The sequence below is a fragment of the Etheostoma spectabile genome, chromosome 13 (assembly GCF_008692095.1).
Source record: "Etheostoma spectabile isolate EspeVRDwgs_2016 chromosome 13, UIUC_Espe_1.0, whole genome shotgun sequence".
In the NCBI taxonomy this organism is placed as follows: Eukaryota; Metazoa; Chordata; class Actinopteri; order Perciformes; family Percidae; genus Etheostoma; species Etheostoma spectabile.
In genome coordinates, this window is record NC_045745.1 from 20746051 (window position 1) to 20765621 (window position 19571).

Sequence of the window (19571 nt, forward strand, 5' to 3'; positions counted from 1 at the left end):
ATACTTCAAACCCAACAGGAAAGATAGCAGGCAGCTAAAGTACAAAAATATAACAATAACTTTTTTTGTGGTTTTTCAGTTTTTTTCCTCTAACTTTCGATGCAAGGGTAGGCTTAAGAAATGTGTCATGCTTAAAAATTAATCAATTGTCATGAAAAGTGGCATTTCACCATTGATAGATATAGCATTAATGTTTCTATAAACAGTACTTTAAAACAAAACTCAGTAAATATTTTGTTGATGAACTAGACCTCGTCTACACACAGAAATCAAACAAGTGACAACAGGAACAAAACATTTTGGTTATTGTTGGTGACATTTTGACATACAAAAATGTAATATAGCTTATCAACTAGCGCTCTTGGTTTTTTTGTCCTAGATAGCGCTATTAAAACAATTAGCATGTGGATGGAGGAATCAGTTCAGGAATGAAGTGCTTGCTAAGCAACACATCTACTGGAGAAGCCCACATATGGGGTTAATTTTTAGATTTTAAAAATGAATGAATGTTCTTTTTCTGACCCAAGCTAATTTCACAGTTCTATGAAGTTTCCTGACCCTCCCACATTTCTTACATTCAATACGGCGTCAGGTAAGCTGTGCAAAACCTTACTTTAACTGGCTGGTCGCCATTTCGTTGCATGTGTCTTTGGTACAAAAAACAATCAAAATATAGTGTGCAAATATTTTTTTTGTAACTCGAAACAAAAATATCTTTTAACCCTCCCATAATCCCTAAAGACAGAGTACCAAAAACCAAAAGTAATCTATTGCAGAGCCCTCCTATATACACACAGACTCTGTGGCATGATGCAACGAGAGCTTCCACTTGTTTTATGTACATTCAGAATATCTTTAGACAACTGATATACACACAGTTTTCTCCCTCCTCGCATTCACTAACAATCTCCCTCAGTGTGAAAGTAGTACTCTCCTTGGCTGGACCTTAGGGAGTTCTGACCAATCACTTCTTCTTGTTCAGTCCCTCTCACACACTCATTCAGACTTACAGAAACACACACATACATACATACATACATACATACATACACAAGGCACAATGAATAGAACTCTGATCAAACACTAGTATGAACACACCAAACTGTTAGCCTGGTCATCTGTACTGTACAAAAACTGGAGACAGTGTCCTTTTTCACTAGGAGACACTTATGTACAGTTTCCTAGAGGAGATGGATCACTGTTTGTCATTTTATCACCACCATAATCATCTTCCTCACAGTCTGCTCCCATTCTGGCAAAATGCCCGTTTCACCCAGTCCAGTTACAACCAGCACAAGGCCAAAAAGCACCAAACGACATGCACTTCCTCTCAACATGGTCAACTACCACCTTAAGTTAATGTAGTCAAAATTAGCCATTAAGCTTCCTCCTGCCTGCCGCAAACTGTTGCTTAATCGTTAAAAGTCTAATTAGAATTTTAAGCTTTCGCCTTTTATATTTCGAGATTTATTTTACTAAGTTAACTCCTACATTTTAACAACAGCAGACCTGATTGGCAAACAGGGGATGGCATGAACATATTTAGGCCTTCAATACGAAATAAATTCTGCCACCCTGAAACGCCTCATAGCATGCTGCTTTTTTTTCTCTGCAGCTGTCTTGGCAACTAAGTACTTTATTAAGTGGGTCAATTTGACATCCTGGAGTTAATTTGTGTTGCCATGTGAGGTGAGCCTCTTCCAGGAAATGATAACTGGAACTTTTTCAAACCTTTAAAAGGTGTCCGACCTGAAACAATATTTACTCTATCAATTTTGTGAAAGTATTTCGGTGGTTACACTTGTGTGACTGTCTCTGCCTCAGCCCTGGAAGCAGATATGTGACAGAACCACCCCTACACTACACAATGTTAAACACATCGTATTATCACCAGTGGATTCAGGATATGCTATTAGCCATACAACTAATTATCCCTTGCTTTTAAAAGGCGCTTTTCCCAGCAGACGCTCAAGATGGGTTGGGAGACAGTGACACATTGACTCTGCGCAGTGTGCAGAGACAGTAAGCTAGGGTGTATGCCATACAAGTGCATGGCTAAATCAAGCACACATACATACACACATGGAGTGGTATGTGTGTTTGTGTGACTAACAATGTGTATGTACTCTGTGTTGGAGGGGCATGCAGAGGGGAGCATAGTTACAATGGAACAGCACGGTGGTAATATTTAGTCCACTCCTCCTCTCAGTGGGCCATGGTTTGTTTAGATTTTGGAGGTGGGGACTCGCAGACCGACCAGTCCACCGGTGGGATCGCCTTGTCCTGTGTTCTCCAAGATCTTGTTGACGAAGTCTGAAGTCTGCCCAGCAACCGGTGATGCCACTGTGCGCAAAGAGACACAGGACACAGATACATTCAGAAATGTTAGAAATAAAAAATAAAAAAACTTGTTTATGCAACCTACTTGTCTCAAACAAATACTTTCTTTTGTAAAATGCTTCCTCTGTATTATTTACTGATTGTGTTTATAATATAATAAAAAGGGTCAACATGAATTGATTCATTTGCTGTCTAAATACTAGCTATTTTATTTCTTGTCATTTGCCTTTTCAATCATGTAGATTTTAGTGTATGTATGGAATAGGCCTTAGTTTGATATTTTAACCCATATTTCATTATCAAATGTATTTAACAGAATCTTGTAATTAACTGTCCCATAAGTTTCCCACACAGTCAAAGATGATAGCTTTCATTATGGTATAGATGTATTGTACTATTTGTTATTTAATCTTTGAATCTTTAAATAGCAGCTGTCAACCTTCCAGAGTTTGAATTTCATAATGATGCTAGCCGTTTAAGTCTGTCAGCTGTAAATGACTCAGTCATCCCCCTCTTAAAATTCTCACCGAGTGTCTCCTGGATGAGATGCTCCAGAGTGTCAGCCATGTTGGTCGGACGCGGAGCAGAGTCCTCCACTCGGGCAACTATCTCCTCCTTGATGGCATTGATCACAAACAGCAGCCGATCTACAGGAGGACACATGGTGGAGCACACCAACTGACATCTAACTATAAGTAGAGGACACTCTGTGTGTGTGTGTGTGTGTGTGTGTGTGTCTTTCAAATATCTCAAGAACAGAGAATCTACTTCAAACTTGGCAGATGTATTTCTTGATGCCGTATCTCAGTTTTGGTGTAGTTTGGACACGCAACACATTCAATATTAATGAACTGTGAATCTAAGTGTTTCTGGCCCACATGCACAAAAGACGACACACACAGTCTCTGTACAGCAGTGGGAGCTGGGTTGCTACATCCGTAGCGACTTATTCATTGTGGTTCACCAGCTCTGAATATTTGCTGCTAACAACGTTACATGATTGCTGGATAAACCAACCTAACTTCTTTCGCTTTCCTGGAGTTAAAGAGGACGTGCAGATATAGATATGCAACTCTTGTGTAAGTGTGCCATACTAACTTTTACCACTAATAACTTATACGTTAATACCTCTGTTAAAACGAGCAAATAATACACCTATTTTAAAGCTGATGTTAAGTACGCCTATCTTACAAATGGCCAAGGTTACATGCATTACTAGAATAATAGAATAGAATCGTCAATTATAAATTATATGATGTCAGTGTTATTCTGCCATACCTGAAAATTGTGACTGTGTTAACACTGATTTGTTGAAGTAGGCACACACGCACCATTAATACTGAAAGGTACATACAGGTTTTAGAGCAACATATGCTGCCATCCAAGCAAAGTCCTTTTCAGGGACATCCCTGCTAATTTTAGCAAGACAATGCTAAGCCACATTCTGCGCGTGTTACAACAGCGTGGCATTGTAGTAAAAGAGTGCGGGTACTAGACTGGCCTGCCTGCAGTCCAGACATGTCTCCAATTGAATATGTGTGGCACATTATGAAGCGCAAAATTTGACAACAGAGATCCGGACTGTTGAGCAACTGAAGTTGTACATCAAGCAAGAACAGGTAAAGAATTCCATCTACAAAGCTTCAACAATTACTGTCCTCAGTTCCCAAAATCTTATTGGGTGTTGTTATGGGGAAAGGTGATGTAACAGTGGTAAACCATGCCCCTGTCCCAGCTTTTTTGGAACATGTTGCAGGCATCAAATTCAAAGTGAGTAAATATTTCCAAAAGATCTGAGTATTTTGTCTTTGTAGTGTATTCAATTGAAAATAGGTTGAAAATGATTCTCACATTATTGTATTCTGTTTATAATTACATTTGTATATCAAGGCATGAATAAAATGGATGCAGAAGTTTATGAACTTGGTGTGAAAACAGTGTTGTAAGCAACATACCGTATTCTGTGCTGAGTCCCCAGAGCTTCACTTTGTTTGCTTCATACTGGGCCTTCTTTTTTAAACGGCAAGCTCTAAAATACACAACAGATGAGTGAAATTTATTAAGGCATAACCAAAAAAAAGTTATTTTTAGGTAACAGTCAGCACTGGTAAACATGACATACTGCTCCCAAATCAGCATCTTGACTACCGCTATACTCCTGCAATCATGTTCTAACCAATAAAACCTTTTTAAAGTCGTAAACTGCGGAGGTCAGCGGGATTGTACATAAAGGTCTGTGCCACTCTAATGTGTACGTACTGTACATGCTTGCGTTGCGTGTTTTACCTGGAAGCCAGCTTGTTCTTCTCCTTGCGTGACCGTGGTCTTGCCGTTAGTGGCAGCTCACTGACAGGGGTCAAGTCGCTGATCACCTTGTTCAGCTTGCGGAGCTCTGTGCCAATCTGCAGCAGTTTGCGGGGATTGGGAGTCAGGTCTTCCACATCTGTGCGGCGAGACTTCTTCAACATATACTTTCCTTTATGACAACCAATGAAAAGAAGGCATTAGAGATGACACATCAAAATCAATGTCTGTAAGATGGCACCTACTGCAGTTTCCATTTCCACTTTTTCAATTGGTTTCTTATCGTTTATCAAGTTAATATATTTTTCATATTATATGTTAAATAATCTAAATAATAAATGAAATTTTCGCTTGCACCTCTATCAGCCAAAACTCTTTTTTCCCACTCTTCATTTTGAATGAGAAGGCGAAGTGGGAGCATTCATTTGAATGTTACTTCTTTACTGTTATACTGTTCACTGAACATCTTGCAGAGCATTAATTAAAACAACTGCTGTTGTGGTATAAAACCAGGAGTAGCAAGAAATAAACATATTTTAAACTGCCATTTTCCACCTGTGGTGGATCTATACCAGGTTCAGTAAGAACGAAAATTATCACTGCATGTTGGACCCCTTAGTAATTACTGAATTGAAGCAAACTTGAAATGATTTTTTTATTTGTAATACAAGTCATCCTTTACAATTGCAAAGAAATTCAAGCAAAAGGATGAAATAAATACAGACATGAATGCAAGCAAAATGCTTTGCAAACCTGTGCTGTTTATGTGAGAAATTAGAACTGCTCCTTTTATTTATTTAATATTACCAATGTGATCACCTAAACTGTAGTATCACTGCAACATGATGAGCACAGCTGCTGTGGAAAATCCAAACCGTTACAGCCCCACTAAAAGGTGGTGAACTGAAATGTAAAAAATACAATAATCCCTTGAAGGATTTTAAAGCAAGGCTCATTTTCTACTGCCAGCTTGTGTTATAAAAAACATAAAATATGAAATAAATAAATATATATATACGCACGTGCGTGCGTGCGTGCGTGCGTGTGTGCGTGTATACCATGGAGAGGACCGTTCTTCTGGAACAGGTTGCTAGGCAGCGTGTGTCTGTCCCACTCAGACGGCTTAAGCATCCGTTCCTGTTTCGAGGGGGTGAGCTGCTCGCTGTACTCCCAGAAGTAGCGACGCTTGCCTCTCTTCCGGCTGGAGACTCCTGCTGTCAGGCCTTTAATGTCCTCCATCAGCTCCATGTCACAACCTGGAGGAAACAAGATCAGAGCAACAGAAAGACAGATAATAAAGTAAAGACAGAAAGGTAATAATGAAAATTAACATCCTTCATTTTTCAGTCAGTGACTGGAAAATGAATAGTTGCTACCTGGCTCGGAGAAGGCGTCACTCATGTCGTCATCCTTGTCAGCTTCATAGTCTTCATCCTCCTCCTCATCCTCCTCATTCTCAGACAGCTCATGCTCGCTGCCAAAACCCTCATCATGGTCCTCGTCATCTAGCTCAAGCCCATCGCCTTCCTCCTCTTCCGCAGCCTCTTCCTCATCATCCTCCTCTTCTTCTTCTTCTTCCTCCTCCTCCTCCTCCTCCTCCTCTTCCAGCTGCGAGTGGACTCTACCGGCCAGTCTGCTGCGGGTCAGGAACAGAGAATAGTTGTGCTCCTCCTCCTTGCTCTTCTCTGTGCCCTCCACAACCAGAACGCCGTCACCGCCGCTAGCCCCTGCCACATTTTCACTGCTGCTGACTTTCCCAGAGGTGCTGCCCTCCGTGGCCTGGCTCGCCTCAACCAATTGTGGTACAGTGGCAGGCAAGCCTACAGGTATCTCCCTCCTCCCGATTTCCTCTGCCCTCTTCTCAAAGCTCGTCAAGCTGGCAGAGCCACTGGCTGCAGCAACAGGAATTACCACCAAGGTTGCGCTTGCTGAAGTGCAGGCCTTCTCATCTTGGGGCTGAGAGAGAGGTAGAGGTGGATTTGACCTCTCAAAATCCATCTGGGAGGGCATCTCGGGCTGAATTTTATGCACACGGACTTTGGCCTTCCGCACAAAGTCAGTGCTGTGAGAAGATGGGGCTGTCATCTTGGTTCCTCGCCCCTGATGCTTGGTTTGAGCTTGGCCGTGGTCCTGTGTGAGACGGAGGAGGTTCTGGGTCTTGGCCATAGTCTCGGTGCTGGAGGGGACAGGTCTGGTAGCTTTTTGGGAGGTTTCAGGAAAGTCTGGGAGAAGGCTGTGGGAAGGACAGGAAGAGGATGTGGAGCTTGGTGAGGGCCGTGCAGTTCCGGGGCCCAATCCTTGACCAGGGACCAAGGGTCTCTTATTGTGACAGGAAAGCTTGGACGGCTGAAGCTGAGGGGCAGGCAGCGTCAGGTCAGTAGGGGGGTAGAGCGCCTCACACACAGGCAGCGAATCCTCGCTGTTAAGCTGAGCCAGGGTTGGGGTTTGACCAATCACTTCCTCGTCCTGGTAGGGACTAGAGAAGTCATCTAACCCAAGGAAATCCACCTCTTTGGTGCCCCAGATGTCACAGCTAGCCAGCCGTGTGTACCTGCCGAGCACAGAGAAAGGCAGTTCCGTTAGCAGTTAAAGCTTTCATTGTCTTATATATAACCATTAAAATGTACCGTTTCCTGTTTTTGGTCTAAATATGGATAAAAATGCCTGAATATTGCAAAAAAGGTTTATGTCATTGTTAAGTGAATATATCTGGACAATACAAGATACTTGAAGATGTCACCTTGGACTTTGGAAAGCTTTTTTAGAATATTTCATTGATTGCTTGAGAATCAATGATGGAAATAATTATTTGTTGCCACCCTAGATGTAAACATGTCTTCTGCGTTATTTAAAAGAGCAATGGCACCGGTTTTGGGATAAGTGCAAAATATTTCATGTTGAAACATCTGAATCATGCATCTATGCCTTAATTCATACCACCTTGATGTGATTTCCATCAGTTTACATTTGTTTTTTCACCAAATTTTTGCTTTGGGTTCAGTTATAGATAGAAATATAGAAAAAAACCAAACAGCATTACATCTGGTAGCAGTTTGCGCACACAGACACACACAGACACAGACACAGACACAGACACAGACACAGAAACACACACACACACACACACACACACACACACACACTTCTACTGACCCAGAAACATGCTCCATTAGACATTATTAGACCAATTGGCAGCTTGGGCCTAATCTGGACAGTCAAGGTTGTAAAACAATGACTTACCCATTTGCCAAAAAGATACAGCAGTTTCCTCTGTTCCACCAAAACATGACCTTAATCAACCCTGTTAGCAGCAGATTCCCCCAACCCTGCAACAGCCAGCACTATTCCATCTTAGTTTGAATCACCTTGGACTTTAGAAACTGTTGTTTGTCTTCAGTAGTCACTCTACATCAGAGGAGAAACTATTTTGGCAGCAAAGCAACAGGATAGCTGCAGGACAGATGAAGCATCATCTGCAATCTCTGGACACTGCGGCTACTTTGTTGTTTATTGGCCTCTTAAGGCACTTTCTGCATTCAAGCAAAACTGCTACCTGCTTCAAATCAACTTTTGTCTGTGTCAGACCAAGATGAACTGCCTTGACAATTACCAGCCAGTGATGTTGAACTCTAATGCTATAAAATCATTTAGGCACCTGTCCTATTGCATAAAATTTACAAACTGACTTCTTATCTGCTTTCCTACAGTAAAGCTCATCCATCCTAAGCCCACATGATACAGGGAACTACGGAGTACAACTTTGTCTATGCCAGAACCCTAATGTTTTTATCAAATGTAACTTGAGAAAAGGAAAATAGCGTTTTTGTGTATTTTCAGTTGCAAATTACGACTCATTTGGTGCTCGAATCAGTATTTACAGCAGCAAGACAATGAATATGGTATTGTCTTAAGGTAATCTACAGTAATATTTCTATCCTAATGAAGGAAATGTCACCCTGTGCAGCAGTGCTGCTCACTAAATTGAATACCAATAATGAAGCTCTATGGCACAAGAGGAATACGTTCAGGCTTTGGATACACAAGGCTCTTGTTGGTAGAATTAATTCATTTTTGGTTTGGGTCTTCTCAAGGAATTGTTGACAATAAGAAATACATTGAATTTTGCCAGCAAAATCCCCTAAATGTCTCTTCTACTATCTATTTACTAAAGATTTCTTTTTCCTGGCGATTCTTTGTCAGAGCCGGTAATCTGCTATCAAAAAAGTCAAGTGGACACTATATGCAACCTCTTGTAGCGTTAGAATTTTAAATCACACTATTTTTGCATAATATATAGGTAATGATATGCACAATTATCGGCAACGCAAGCCACCTTCAACTTCAGAAAGTTGGAGGACAGTTAAGGCATTTGAGTTTGTCTTATTTACTTGCTGCTGTTTTAACTCAATCTCAAATAATCTACAGCACACACATAAATAATTCAGTACCTGGTGACATCTTCCCAGTAGGAGTCCCACTTTTCGAACGCTGAACTGCTGTAGACCGTCTCACACTCGCCCAGATCCATAAGCTGATCCACACAGCCCTCCACCTCTTTGCCTCCGTCCCCGACCCCCAAGTTAGTCTCCCTACAGGGGCTCTGTCGGTGGGTTATGTCTCTGTCCTGCAGAGAGGATGAAAACATGAAGGTGAGTCAAGCAAGTGGTGGATTAGAAGATGGTCTATTATTTATTCTATTTTGTTTACTTTTTGTTCATACAGTTCATATTCTCTTGACTTTGTAAACTTGCATAGACATTTAAAATCAAAAAGAAAATTGATTACTGCAACCTGAAACGATTTGGTTGACTTAAATCAGTAAATAATATTATGGTATATTCTAATAAAACGTACAAGCAGTTCAAGGTTTTTAATCATTATTTTTGCAATAACTGACAACATGTCAGAAATCTAATTAATCATAGCAGACAGTAAAGAAACCTGCAAGTGATAGCAGAGACTATGCTATTCAAGTTTTTCCCCTATCAAAGATGAACTTTTATTTACATTTTTAACCCTTCTGAAGTCATCCAGCAGAGTTTTACTGGAAGGTAAATAACTTACCAGCTAACACAAGCGCTAGCAAGCTAGCCTTGGTTGGCAAGCTGCTATTGAACACTAAACGAGACATTTTTAGGCAACCAAAATGTTACAATTAACTTTGTTGAAGTGGAAACGCACAGTGAGAGGGTCAAAGTTTAACAGCAAAAACACTGACAACACACAAAAACAAGTTCACAGCTATTTTAATGTACACAGTGCCATGGATACGCATTGCTAAGCCCCTATCATGATTGACAATAAGATGTGTAGCCCTAAAGCATTCCCTGCTTTGTCGTCATTTTAAAACGTATGGGACCATTATTTACAAAATGAACATCATACTGTATTGAAGAAGAACGGAAACTAGAGATTGAGACCATGAACTCATTCAAATGTTTACTGAGGTAATAAATCAGTGAGAAGTAGAGTCCTTTTCTCAAACTTCTATGCAAGCCGGCTTCTTTTTGCAACCAGAGGAGTCACCCTCTGCTGGAAATTAGATGGAATACAAGTGAAGGCACTTCCGCACTTTTCAGAACCGTAAGTTACAGCCATTATTTTTTATAGTCTATGTATAAAACACTACATTACATCACTTTAAGCAAACATCACAGAGAACAACAATGGCAAAACGGCATCACTGATCTGTTTGAACCAAATATTCTCTGTTCCAGCTCAGCTAAAAACAGAAAAACACCAAATCTGTCCGCGCATTAGAATGTCATTTACTACCGAGCCTGCTGTTGCCGACTTGAACTAACCACAGACAGTTGCCTTTTCACGGACTCATGGCAGTGCGGCGCTGCAGTTCATGGCGGTGCACCGCTGCAGAATGAATATAGGGGAAACAAAATGGATATTTGGCATTATTTTTGTCATTTAGAAAAAGATTCTTCTGGCCTGGTAGGAGTTCCTGTTGGCCTGGCGGCCAGCCATGCCTGTACAACTCTAGGGGAAACACTGGGATTGGAAAAATAACAACAGCATACTATCACAGAAAATTTGATTTTTAAACATTTTCTGGATCAAATGTGTATTTTGTTATTGAGGCGCAAATGCCATTTATTTGAGCCATTCATTTTGGGTTCAGAGCTGATTGCTAAACCTAGCTTATTTTGCACTGCTTCTGGAGCTATTCCATTTTGACTGAGATGTTGTGTATGGCTGTTTACACCTCTGTCCATGCTGTTGAGATACCCATCTTAGTTTATACTTGTTTCCCCATATACAGACCAATATACAGAACACAGTGAGACTTTCACTTAGAAGACCGTCACATTGGTGCTGTGACTGTGCTAGTGAGTGAGTGGATGTCTGCCTGGCATGTTAATGCATCGCTATAGAATTGGACAGCTTTCAGCATTATCCTTTGTAATGTGGGAAAGGAAATTACCTCTGCTGAAATGTTCGCATTTTCTTTGGATGCTGTTTCCTTTGTTGGTCATTGCTGTGTTTCTTGTTGTTTTAGCCTCTAGTCATAATGGGTAACAGTACACTTGAGTCACCAACCTGACTCAAGCTTCTGTTGGTAGGAGGAAGGGTGTATTGCAGTTTTAATGCAGTTAATTGGTAGTCCTAGCAGTAACGTTGAATTGGGAAAGGATGGTGTTGACTTTTTGACTGATCAACCCCAACCTTACCGATATGCATGACCCACATAGGCAACCAGTTAGTACTTCAACATCCTACATGGTACCTGACTTGTTAGGCCAAGTGGGCTCAATCACCTTTATTATTGGACAGATAGCCGACAATGTTATTCCTTATTTCAGCCCACCGAGTCTAAGGTCAGAAACACACATTGACTTACCCACTGACAGTAACCCTTTTGGCCGCTCTTCCAAAACTGGGTCAGTCCCAGACCCATTTGGTTTGCAAAGAAAAGTCAAAAAAGCCTTCTTCCCGCAGAGGGGATGGATCTGATTTAGTCTTGGTATGAACAATAAGGAAACTGTTTTACAAGTTGATGTTAATGCAGCTTTTTGTTCTTGCCATGACTTTGGACCACAAAAGTGAAGATCTGCAGACCAGGCTTATCTAAAGAGAAGTATTGACATGCTGGAGAAAGTTTTGATGCGCAATTCATGCGAACAGCAGCTTAAATCAGTTTGACACAATGCCAGACTCCAAAAGACTACCGGTGCCTTAACCGGTTCTATTTGTAATTATGGTGCTCTATCTGACTTAGGAAAGCAGCTCAAGCTAACCTGTAGAAAGCCAATACTAGCATGATAAAAGTATTTGGCAGATGATATTGTTGTTATTGGATGTGGAGGTCACAAAGTTACTCCCAAAGTAACGGAGTCTGTTTATGGATGTTCTTGCTTCTGACAGCCCAGACAGAATAACTGACTCTTGACAGAAGCACTATCAAAGCTCTGTTGGCCTTACTGAAGAGCACCATCAGCTACTGGAAGTAGATGACCATGCCGGGCGGTGATGGAATGGATGAACCTTTTCAGTGTTTTTCCTTGCTTTCTAATGGCGTTTTTCCACTGCTTGTAACAGCTTGCCTCGGCTCGCCTCGGCTTGGCTCGGCTCGTCTCGGCCCATTGCTGTTCCGTTTTCCATTGCAGATTGAGTAGCGCCTCAGCGTGGCTGGTCACTATAGCAACGCGTGATGACGTAATTTTCCGCGCGACTCACAACAGCACGTCGGCTACTCGCCGCGGCCAGAGAAATGTTTTGCTTCAAAAGAAGCTAAAGGAAGCAAACAAAACACCGCTAAAAAAACAGGAGTTTGGGAATTCTGACGAGTTCGACGGTCATGACGGTTGTTCGCCGACACAAAGGGAATTTACTTTTCCTGGTAACGTTAGCTAACATTTGCATGTGTACAGCGCTCGCAGTCAGTATTTCTATACGCTATATAAAGTACATGAACTTTAGAAACCACGATTACACCCACATGTCTGCTGTGTATCTGTTGTGTTTCAGAGCATTCACGCTTTGCAAAATCGCCGCGCGGACCGTCTGGTGGGCGATGTCCGACCGGTGAGATCTCGGGTTCTGATCTACTGGATTCGTATATCTTTATGAGAGTTACGGAGAGGCTTGTGACAACGCTGGGATGCATCTGGGCCAGCAGAGCCGACAGGGACACTGTCACAGGTGCAGAGGAAGAAGCCGGAAGTTTGGGAGGGTTTGATGCGCGCACTTGAAAAGCTAAATAAAAACTTTTGTTATATATATTGTCTTGTTTTTTTAAAGTAACAGTGTGCAATATTGGAAACGCCATGAGCCGCTAGTAGCCCGAACAGTTGAAAAGTGAGAATAGTGCAGAGAGTGGATAATCTGTCGGTGTCGGGCTTGATTTGTTTTAAATGTCCCGTTGGTTCTGGAAACACACTCCGCACTCTTGTTTGCTAACAACGCAGTCATAAGTGACGATTCTCTCCGACCAACCAGCGGTCTGCAGGTTTTCACGTCACCTTTTGGTATCGCCTCGGCTCGCTTGGAACCTCGACTGAGGTAGTACTAAAAAAAGTACCTGGTAGCAGGTCCCAGGGACTTTTTTTCGTAATGGAAAACCAAAAAAAGCGAGTAGAGCCGAGGCGAGTCGAGTAGATACCACGCAGTGGAAAACCGCCATAAGAGAGATGGTAAAGTGTGCCAGAAAAAGTGGGTCCAGCTAAGCTTACGAGTAGTGTAACATTGCAGCCACAGAGTGAATACCTAGTTTGGGGTAAACTCCCCAGTAAGGCTGTAGTGTTTGTATGTAGTACTGTAGTCATAGAGCCCACTTTGCAGTAGAGGACTTCCCAGAGGTTGGGTCCAGAGAAAGTGTCCAGGGTAATGTCAAGTCTAGTGCTTAGTCCTTTTAGTTTCCTGAGCCGTGTATCAAGTTGGAGGAGGAGTTGGTTGATTCTGAGGGACCAAGGATTAAAGGATTGACACTTGAGTACATGTTAAGTGTCTCTCGAGTGGAAGAATAAACTTCTTATCATCAACATCACAGCACATGAGTCTTTTTTCTTGTTGAACAAGATGGAGTGCGTCCTGGCCAAAGATTTTGTTCAAAGTTCAGTCTGGTTGATGACAAACCATTTTGCCAACTACCGGATATCACCAAGTTATTATAATAAGAATCTGTGGACAGCCCTGAATGACAAGGAGAGTGTCATTATAAGAAAGTCTAACAGTGAATGTCATCCCCTTTTGTACTGTTGTGGAAGAAGAATGGTGACCCCACTACCTGTAATGATTTCAGGTAAAACCAAAAACAGTAAAAGACTCCTATCCTTCTGCCCATCAGTCACACTACATGAGGAAGTATGAAGTGGGAAGAATGACTGTGTCATAACCCATTCAGAGTGTGTGCTTAGAGGCACAGTTCAGCTAAACAGGCCTGCCATGCCATGCACTTTGCCCGCAAGGTAAAAGGCTCACCATTGGCTGTTGGTGACAGAGTATTGTTGTCAAACAGCGGTGAAAGAGGAAAAAGAAAAATTGCACAAAAATGGGAATTAACTCCTCATGAGGTGTTGTCTGTCAATCAGCAAGCTATGTCTATCGCATGAAGGACACAGTCACTGACCAAAGAAAAACTGTCCACAGGAACATACTCCTTCCTGTCAGTTTTCTGCTGAGAGAAGATGATGTTGACTGGTTGTCTGATTCGGTTGGTGTTGGAAGTGACCATGGTGCTGATTTGCCTCATGACCTACTTGACAGTGATGAAAAAACATTACAGTGGATTTTGCAATCTGGAAAGAATACTGGAACTGGTAAAGTTGTTGTTTCTTTACCCAGTTCATTCAACACAGTAGAGAATACCTAAAGTCAATCCATACTGCTCCCCACAGACTCACCAGACGATACACACGCATATTCTCACATAATCAGCTGAGCCTGTAATTTGCACTTAACCAAAACAAGTACTTCCTGACGTGATTATGACTTGGACTGGTAGGGCTGTTAAATCTCCAAAAAGATTAATCTTTGACTGACCAAGTTGTAGAGGATTCAAGGTCTTCCGTTGGTTCTTTTGTTACTTTCCTGAGAAATGTATTTACAGTGTAGCCTGAGTCTTTAATGTACACTTGAGGTATCCATTATATGAGTGTAGACAGATACTCCATTTTCCTCTGGAGTTATTGAGCTGTGTCTATTAAGAAAGTTGTAAACGTCATCTCTTGCAGTATGTCTCTGTTATGGTTTAGGTTTTGGTACCAACTTATCTTTGTATTATGCAGAAGTGCTCAATGGAATCCACTGAGGACACTCTTTTTTTTCCTTTAAGTTTCTCAGTTTTTGGATGTACTTCCTTGATTTCCTAGAATATTATCGTGGTGTATGCAACTAGTGTAAAAAATTTCTTGTTAAATGTATGCATAAACGGAGACAGTGCCAACTGCTTGAATTACTGTCTCATTGCGGCACAGTATTAGGAATAACGAAAAATGGGTAACCCACATAATAAATGATGTGGTAAGTCACAGGCTGAATGGTGTAGAGATATCAACCAAAATGTGTTAGGGCCCCACCAAAATGTTTTATTATGCTGTATTTATGTAATGATGTTAAGAAACTAATGCTGCTAGATTTAGCTGAATAATAAACCTAACTTATTTTGCGGTGCTTCTGATGCTATTTTGCACTGACTGATTTATTATGTTATTGTGTGTAAGGCTGTTTATGTCTCTGCCCATGATGTCAAGATATCCATCTGAAGTGATACTGGTTTCCCCATATGCATGTAACTGTTTGCATCCGTTTTTATTTTTTTCATGATTGTGGAAAATGTATACTGTGGAGACAACATTCCTGTGCTAAATACACAATATCATTCTCTGTATGCATGTGTACTGTGTCACTGTATTTTTGTTCTTAAGACTTACAAGAGAATTGTTTGGTTTTCAAGCGGAGTGCTTTAATTTTATTTTACCTCTTACTGTAAGATTGGCAAAAGTGTATTTTTGGAAATCAAATAATTTATTTTAAGACCTGTGCTGAGATGCTTTTGTTACAAACATTCCACTATATGTTAAAAATTCGAAAAAGTGATTAATTGGAAACTGGTCTACTGCAGGAAGTCCGGTGAACAGAACCAGAGATGTCTGACTTTATTGAGACACTAGATGAATAACAAGTTGAACATGAAGTTGTATGTGGTTCTGAAAAATAAGCAAATAATAAACAATGTACCTACATTAATAGGCATCTAACTCTTCATGTTACCACTAACATTATTTATTGAAACTGTACGTTGTAGGCACCAGCATACAACTATATATTAAGGAATTACAAAAAATTCCATGTAATCAAGGCTGGTGTAGAATTAGCATAGATGACATGTAAAATAATGCACATTAACAGAAACTGAGAATTAGCTACATCAATTACAACTACAAAACAGTGATCTGCACCTTAAATAGCTAATCATGTGGTTCAAACAGCACTAGTCCGTCCGTCTTTACAGCACTTGAACATTCTGACTAGCAATAACACAACCCAATAATGAACATATGGCTGCACAAATTATAATAAACTATCCACAAATCTATCAGCAATGTAGTAAAAAACAGAGTACTGCAATATTATCAAAGTGATCAAAGTCTAAAACCTTCTACACACAGTAGCATAATAACCAATATATATAGTCTTAGCGTTTCAACAGATGAAAAGGCAATAGCCAAGCTAAAGAATCGTTTTTACTTATGTTATGGGCTATACACACACACTTCAAGAAATCAGAAAATGAGTAATTAACTGTCTGTAGATGTAGCCTGAGGGCTGATGCCAATCTACACTACTCCATTTTGGTGTAAAATTGATTATCTTTTGCTACGTTTATGACTTGCATCCACAATACTCATGTGTTTCAGAGCCACTAAAATGGAGAAATTTGAAAACACTGCTGCCCCTGTTTTGCTTTGAAACTTCCAGGGTTGCTTTGCGGTCTGAGGGGCATAAATGAAGACCTTTGAAAACGTCCGCCACCTGATAGGGTCTTATTAGTGGTAACGTCTTGTTCTCTGATTTGTGACTCCCCTACACATGGCTATTTTCTAAAGAAACACAAGCTACAACATCCTGGACGGATGGAGTGGTTATTTTTACTGTAACCTGGAAAAGGTATTCCAGGCAATGCTGACCTTGTTGTTGAAGTTAGCAGCTGTCGTTTGGTTAAATTCTGCTTTATAATGCAACTTCTGCATACATGCTCACGTGATGGGCGAGATGGCCCGATGCATTAAAATTTTAAGACAGAGAGCAAATGTTAAGGCCTTTTCTACGATATGATTAGTTTAATAAGACATTTAATAAACAGTAAAACTGGTAATAGATGCTGTGGGCTGTTTATGTCTCTGTACATGCTATTAAGACACACATAATTAATACGCGTTTCCCTGTATGCAGATCCATATTCACAACACAGTGAGACTGTCACTGTTTTGGTGAATGGGAAGGTTCTATATAATTTGACTGGTCCATAAAAGGTTGTGGCCACATCAGTTAGAATGCACTCTTGACAAGACGTTCCTTTTGATTAATTATTGAAATAGAAAACAAGGGTTTGTGGTTTTGGAACAGAGATAAATGCAAATAATTAGTACAATCTATATATGCATATTTCAACAAGTTGTTACATGCCTTACAGATATGTAGTGCAATAAAATATTTTAGATGTTAAATCATATTTCAGTTAGACATGACTTAAAGCTTAAGCTAAAACTGTCAGCTCTCCCACATGATACAAGCCTTCCATGATCGCGCATCACCCCCACCGCTCCTCCATGAGGAGGACACAGAGGATTAAAAAAAACATTATTGTTCAGAAGAGTTAATTATCTTAACTAGATTTTCTGCGAGCAAAAGTTGCCGGACAACACCATTTTCTGAACATAGCCATGCTGAGAGATTTTTGTTGAGCTGATTAATTAACTTTGTAGCAACTCATTTGGCAATAGCTTGAATGTAACAGACGTTCATTAATATAAATAAGTTGTACACTAAAGCTTTAAATGTAGCATTTTAATAGGTGCTTAATACAAAGCAAATACAACAACCAGAAATAATATAAGTAGGCCATATTTCTCAAATCTCTGTTCAAATGATGTACAAATAAGTAAAACGCTACAATAAGACCTCACGCTAAATCACTCTTTTTGGACAGATAACAGTTACCTTACCTTTCTTTGTGTTGGAATTTTAAATTGCGGTCAATTTATACTATGGTTAACTGATCCTCAGATCTCTGCAGGGTAAATTGAGACAGCTAGATAGACTATCTGTTTTGTTTCCGTTTTATGTTGCACAGCTAAAACATCTTTTGAATGTATGCATGTTCTACCAAAACAAGTTCCTTCCCAAGGCTATTTTGCAGCAGCACTGCGGCTGTCAGGCACTTAGCGCCACTAGAGGCGATTGTGATTGGTTTAAAGAAATGCCAATAAACCAGAGCATGTTTGTCTCCCATCCCAGAATGCGGTGTGGACTAGCCAGACCCTCCACCGCAGCGTTGTGTAGGAAGGTCTGGCACAAGCGAGACAACATATAACCTTATATTTCTTTTTGATACGGTAGATGATACTTGTGCCGAACCGTGAGCAACAGTGACAACTCAAGCCGCGCTGACAAATGTTTTTCAACTGCAATGCATGTCAATTTAAAAAAAGCTGTTTGCCTTGATGGAGGTGTGCTGAATCCTGCAAACCACATTTAAAGTATGTAGCTCTTCATTTTACATCTCAGTGTGGCAGTTTTCAGCTAGTACTATTACCCTGCAATATTTAAAACTGGACTGCAGAGCGATTAGCACATAATATGTCCTTATCTTGTTGTGTATATCTTTTTTTGTTTTTATTAAAGAATCGCAAAGCAAACGAAGCTCTGCTAACTCTGTGATATACCAATTGCATTTGCAATAGGTGCTTCACAATATGAGGCTATCACTGGTTTGACAGAAATTTTAATGTAAAGTGGGATTTGCAGGACTGATAGCAATCAGTAAACCGTAAAAAAGTGCTGATAGCTAACAGGATGAACAGTGAAACTAAACTCCAAACTACAGAGAATCCAGTTTTATAAAAGTATTGAAAAGGTATCTACATAAGTTCAGGGTTTTTCCTGATAGAGGAATGTTTGGCGTCCCCCAAAGAGGTTTTAGCCGGTCTGTGTGTGTGAGTGAGTGAGTGAGTGAGTGAGTGAGTGAGTGATGTGATGTGACGGGACGTGACGAGGAGGAGTGAGTGATGAGTTGAGAGAGAAAGTGTGCCGCGCGTGCCCACTCACCAGTTCGTACATGAAATCTGGGTCAGAGCTAGTGGCGAGCAGCTCAGTGCTGGTGAGGGCCTGGTCAGCAAAGAGTAATTCTGAAAGGCGTCAGACAGGGAGGCTCCATCCCACGACGCTGGCTGCAACACAACCGAAATATAAAAAAAAACACTGAAGTAACAAACATAATAAATTATTTCTCCTATGTTTATATTATATATATATATATATATATATATATATATATATATATATATATATATATATATATATATATATAAACACACACACACACATATATATATACACATATACACACACACACACACACACACACACACACCACCACAGAGTACCAAAGTCTTAGGCAGGTGTGAAAAAATGCTGTAAACTAAGGATGCTTGATTGAAATGATTGTTTTATCAATTTACAAAAACGCAAAGTGAGCGAACAAAAAATAAAAAACTATGTCACATCAATATTTGGTGTTACTATCCTTTGCCTTCAAACCAGCATCAATTCTTATAGGTACACTTGCAAAAAGTCGGGCAACGTTGAGGATCGTAGAAGCAGTGGTCGGCCAAGGAAACTTAATGCAGCAGATAAAAAACACATTGAGCTTATTTCCCTTCAAAATCCGAAGATGTCCAGCAGTGACATCAGCT

General features: G+C 40.5%; 1 protein-coding gene across 1 annotated transcript in view; it reads right to left on the reverse strand.

Annotated features, from left to right (window-relative positions):
* Positions 1-71: 71 nt before the first annotated feature.
* crebrf (creb3 regulatory factor) overlaps positions 72-19571 on the reverse strand; it is a 20421-nt gene continuing 921 nt past the window's right edge. Inside the window, 9 exon segments of the mRNA XM_032534329.1 lie at positions 72-2343; positions 2868-2987; positions 4296-4369; positions 4627-4816; positions 5703-5900; positions 6021-7195; positions 9093-9268; positions 18925-18998; positions 19001-19046. Of these exon segments, the coding sequence (XP_032390220.1) occupies positions 2225-2343; positions 2868-2987; positions 4296-4369; positions 4627-4816; positions 5703-5900; positions 6021-7195; positions 9093-9268; positions 18925-18998; positions 19001-19046 (2172 nt within the window). The 3' untranslated portion in view covers positions 72-2224.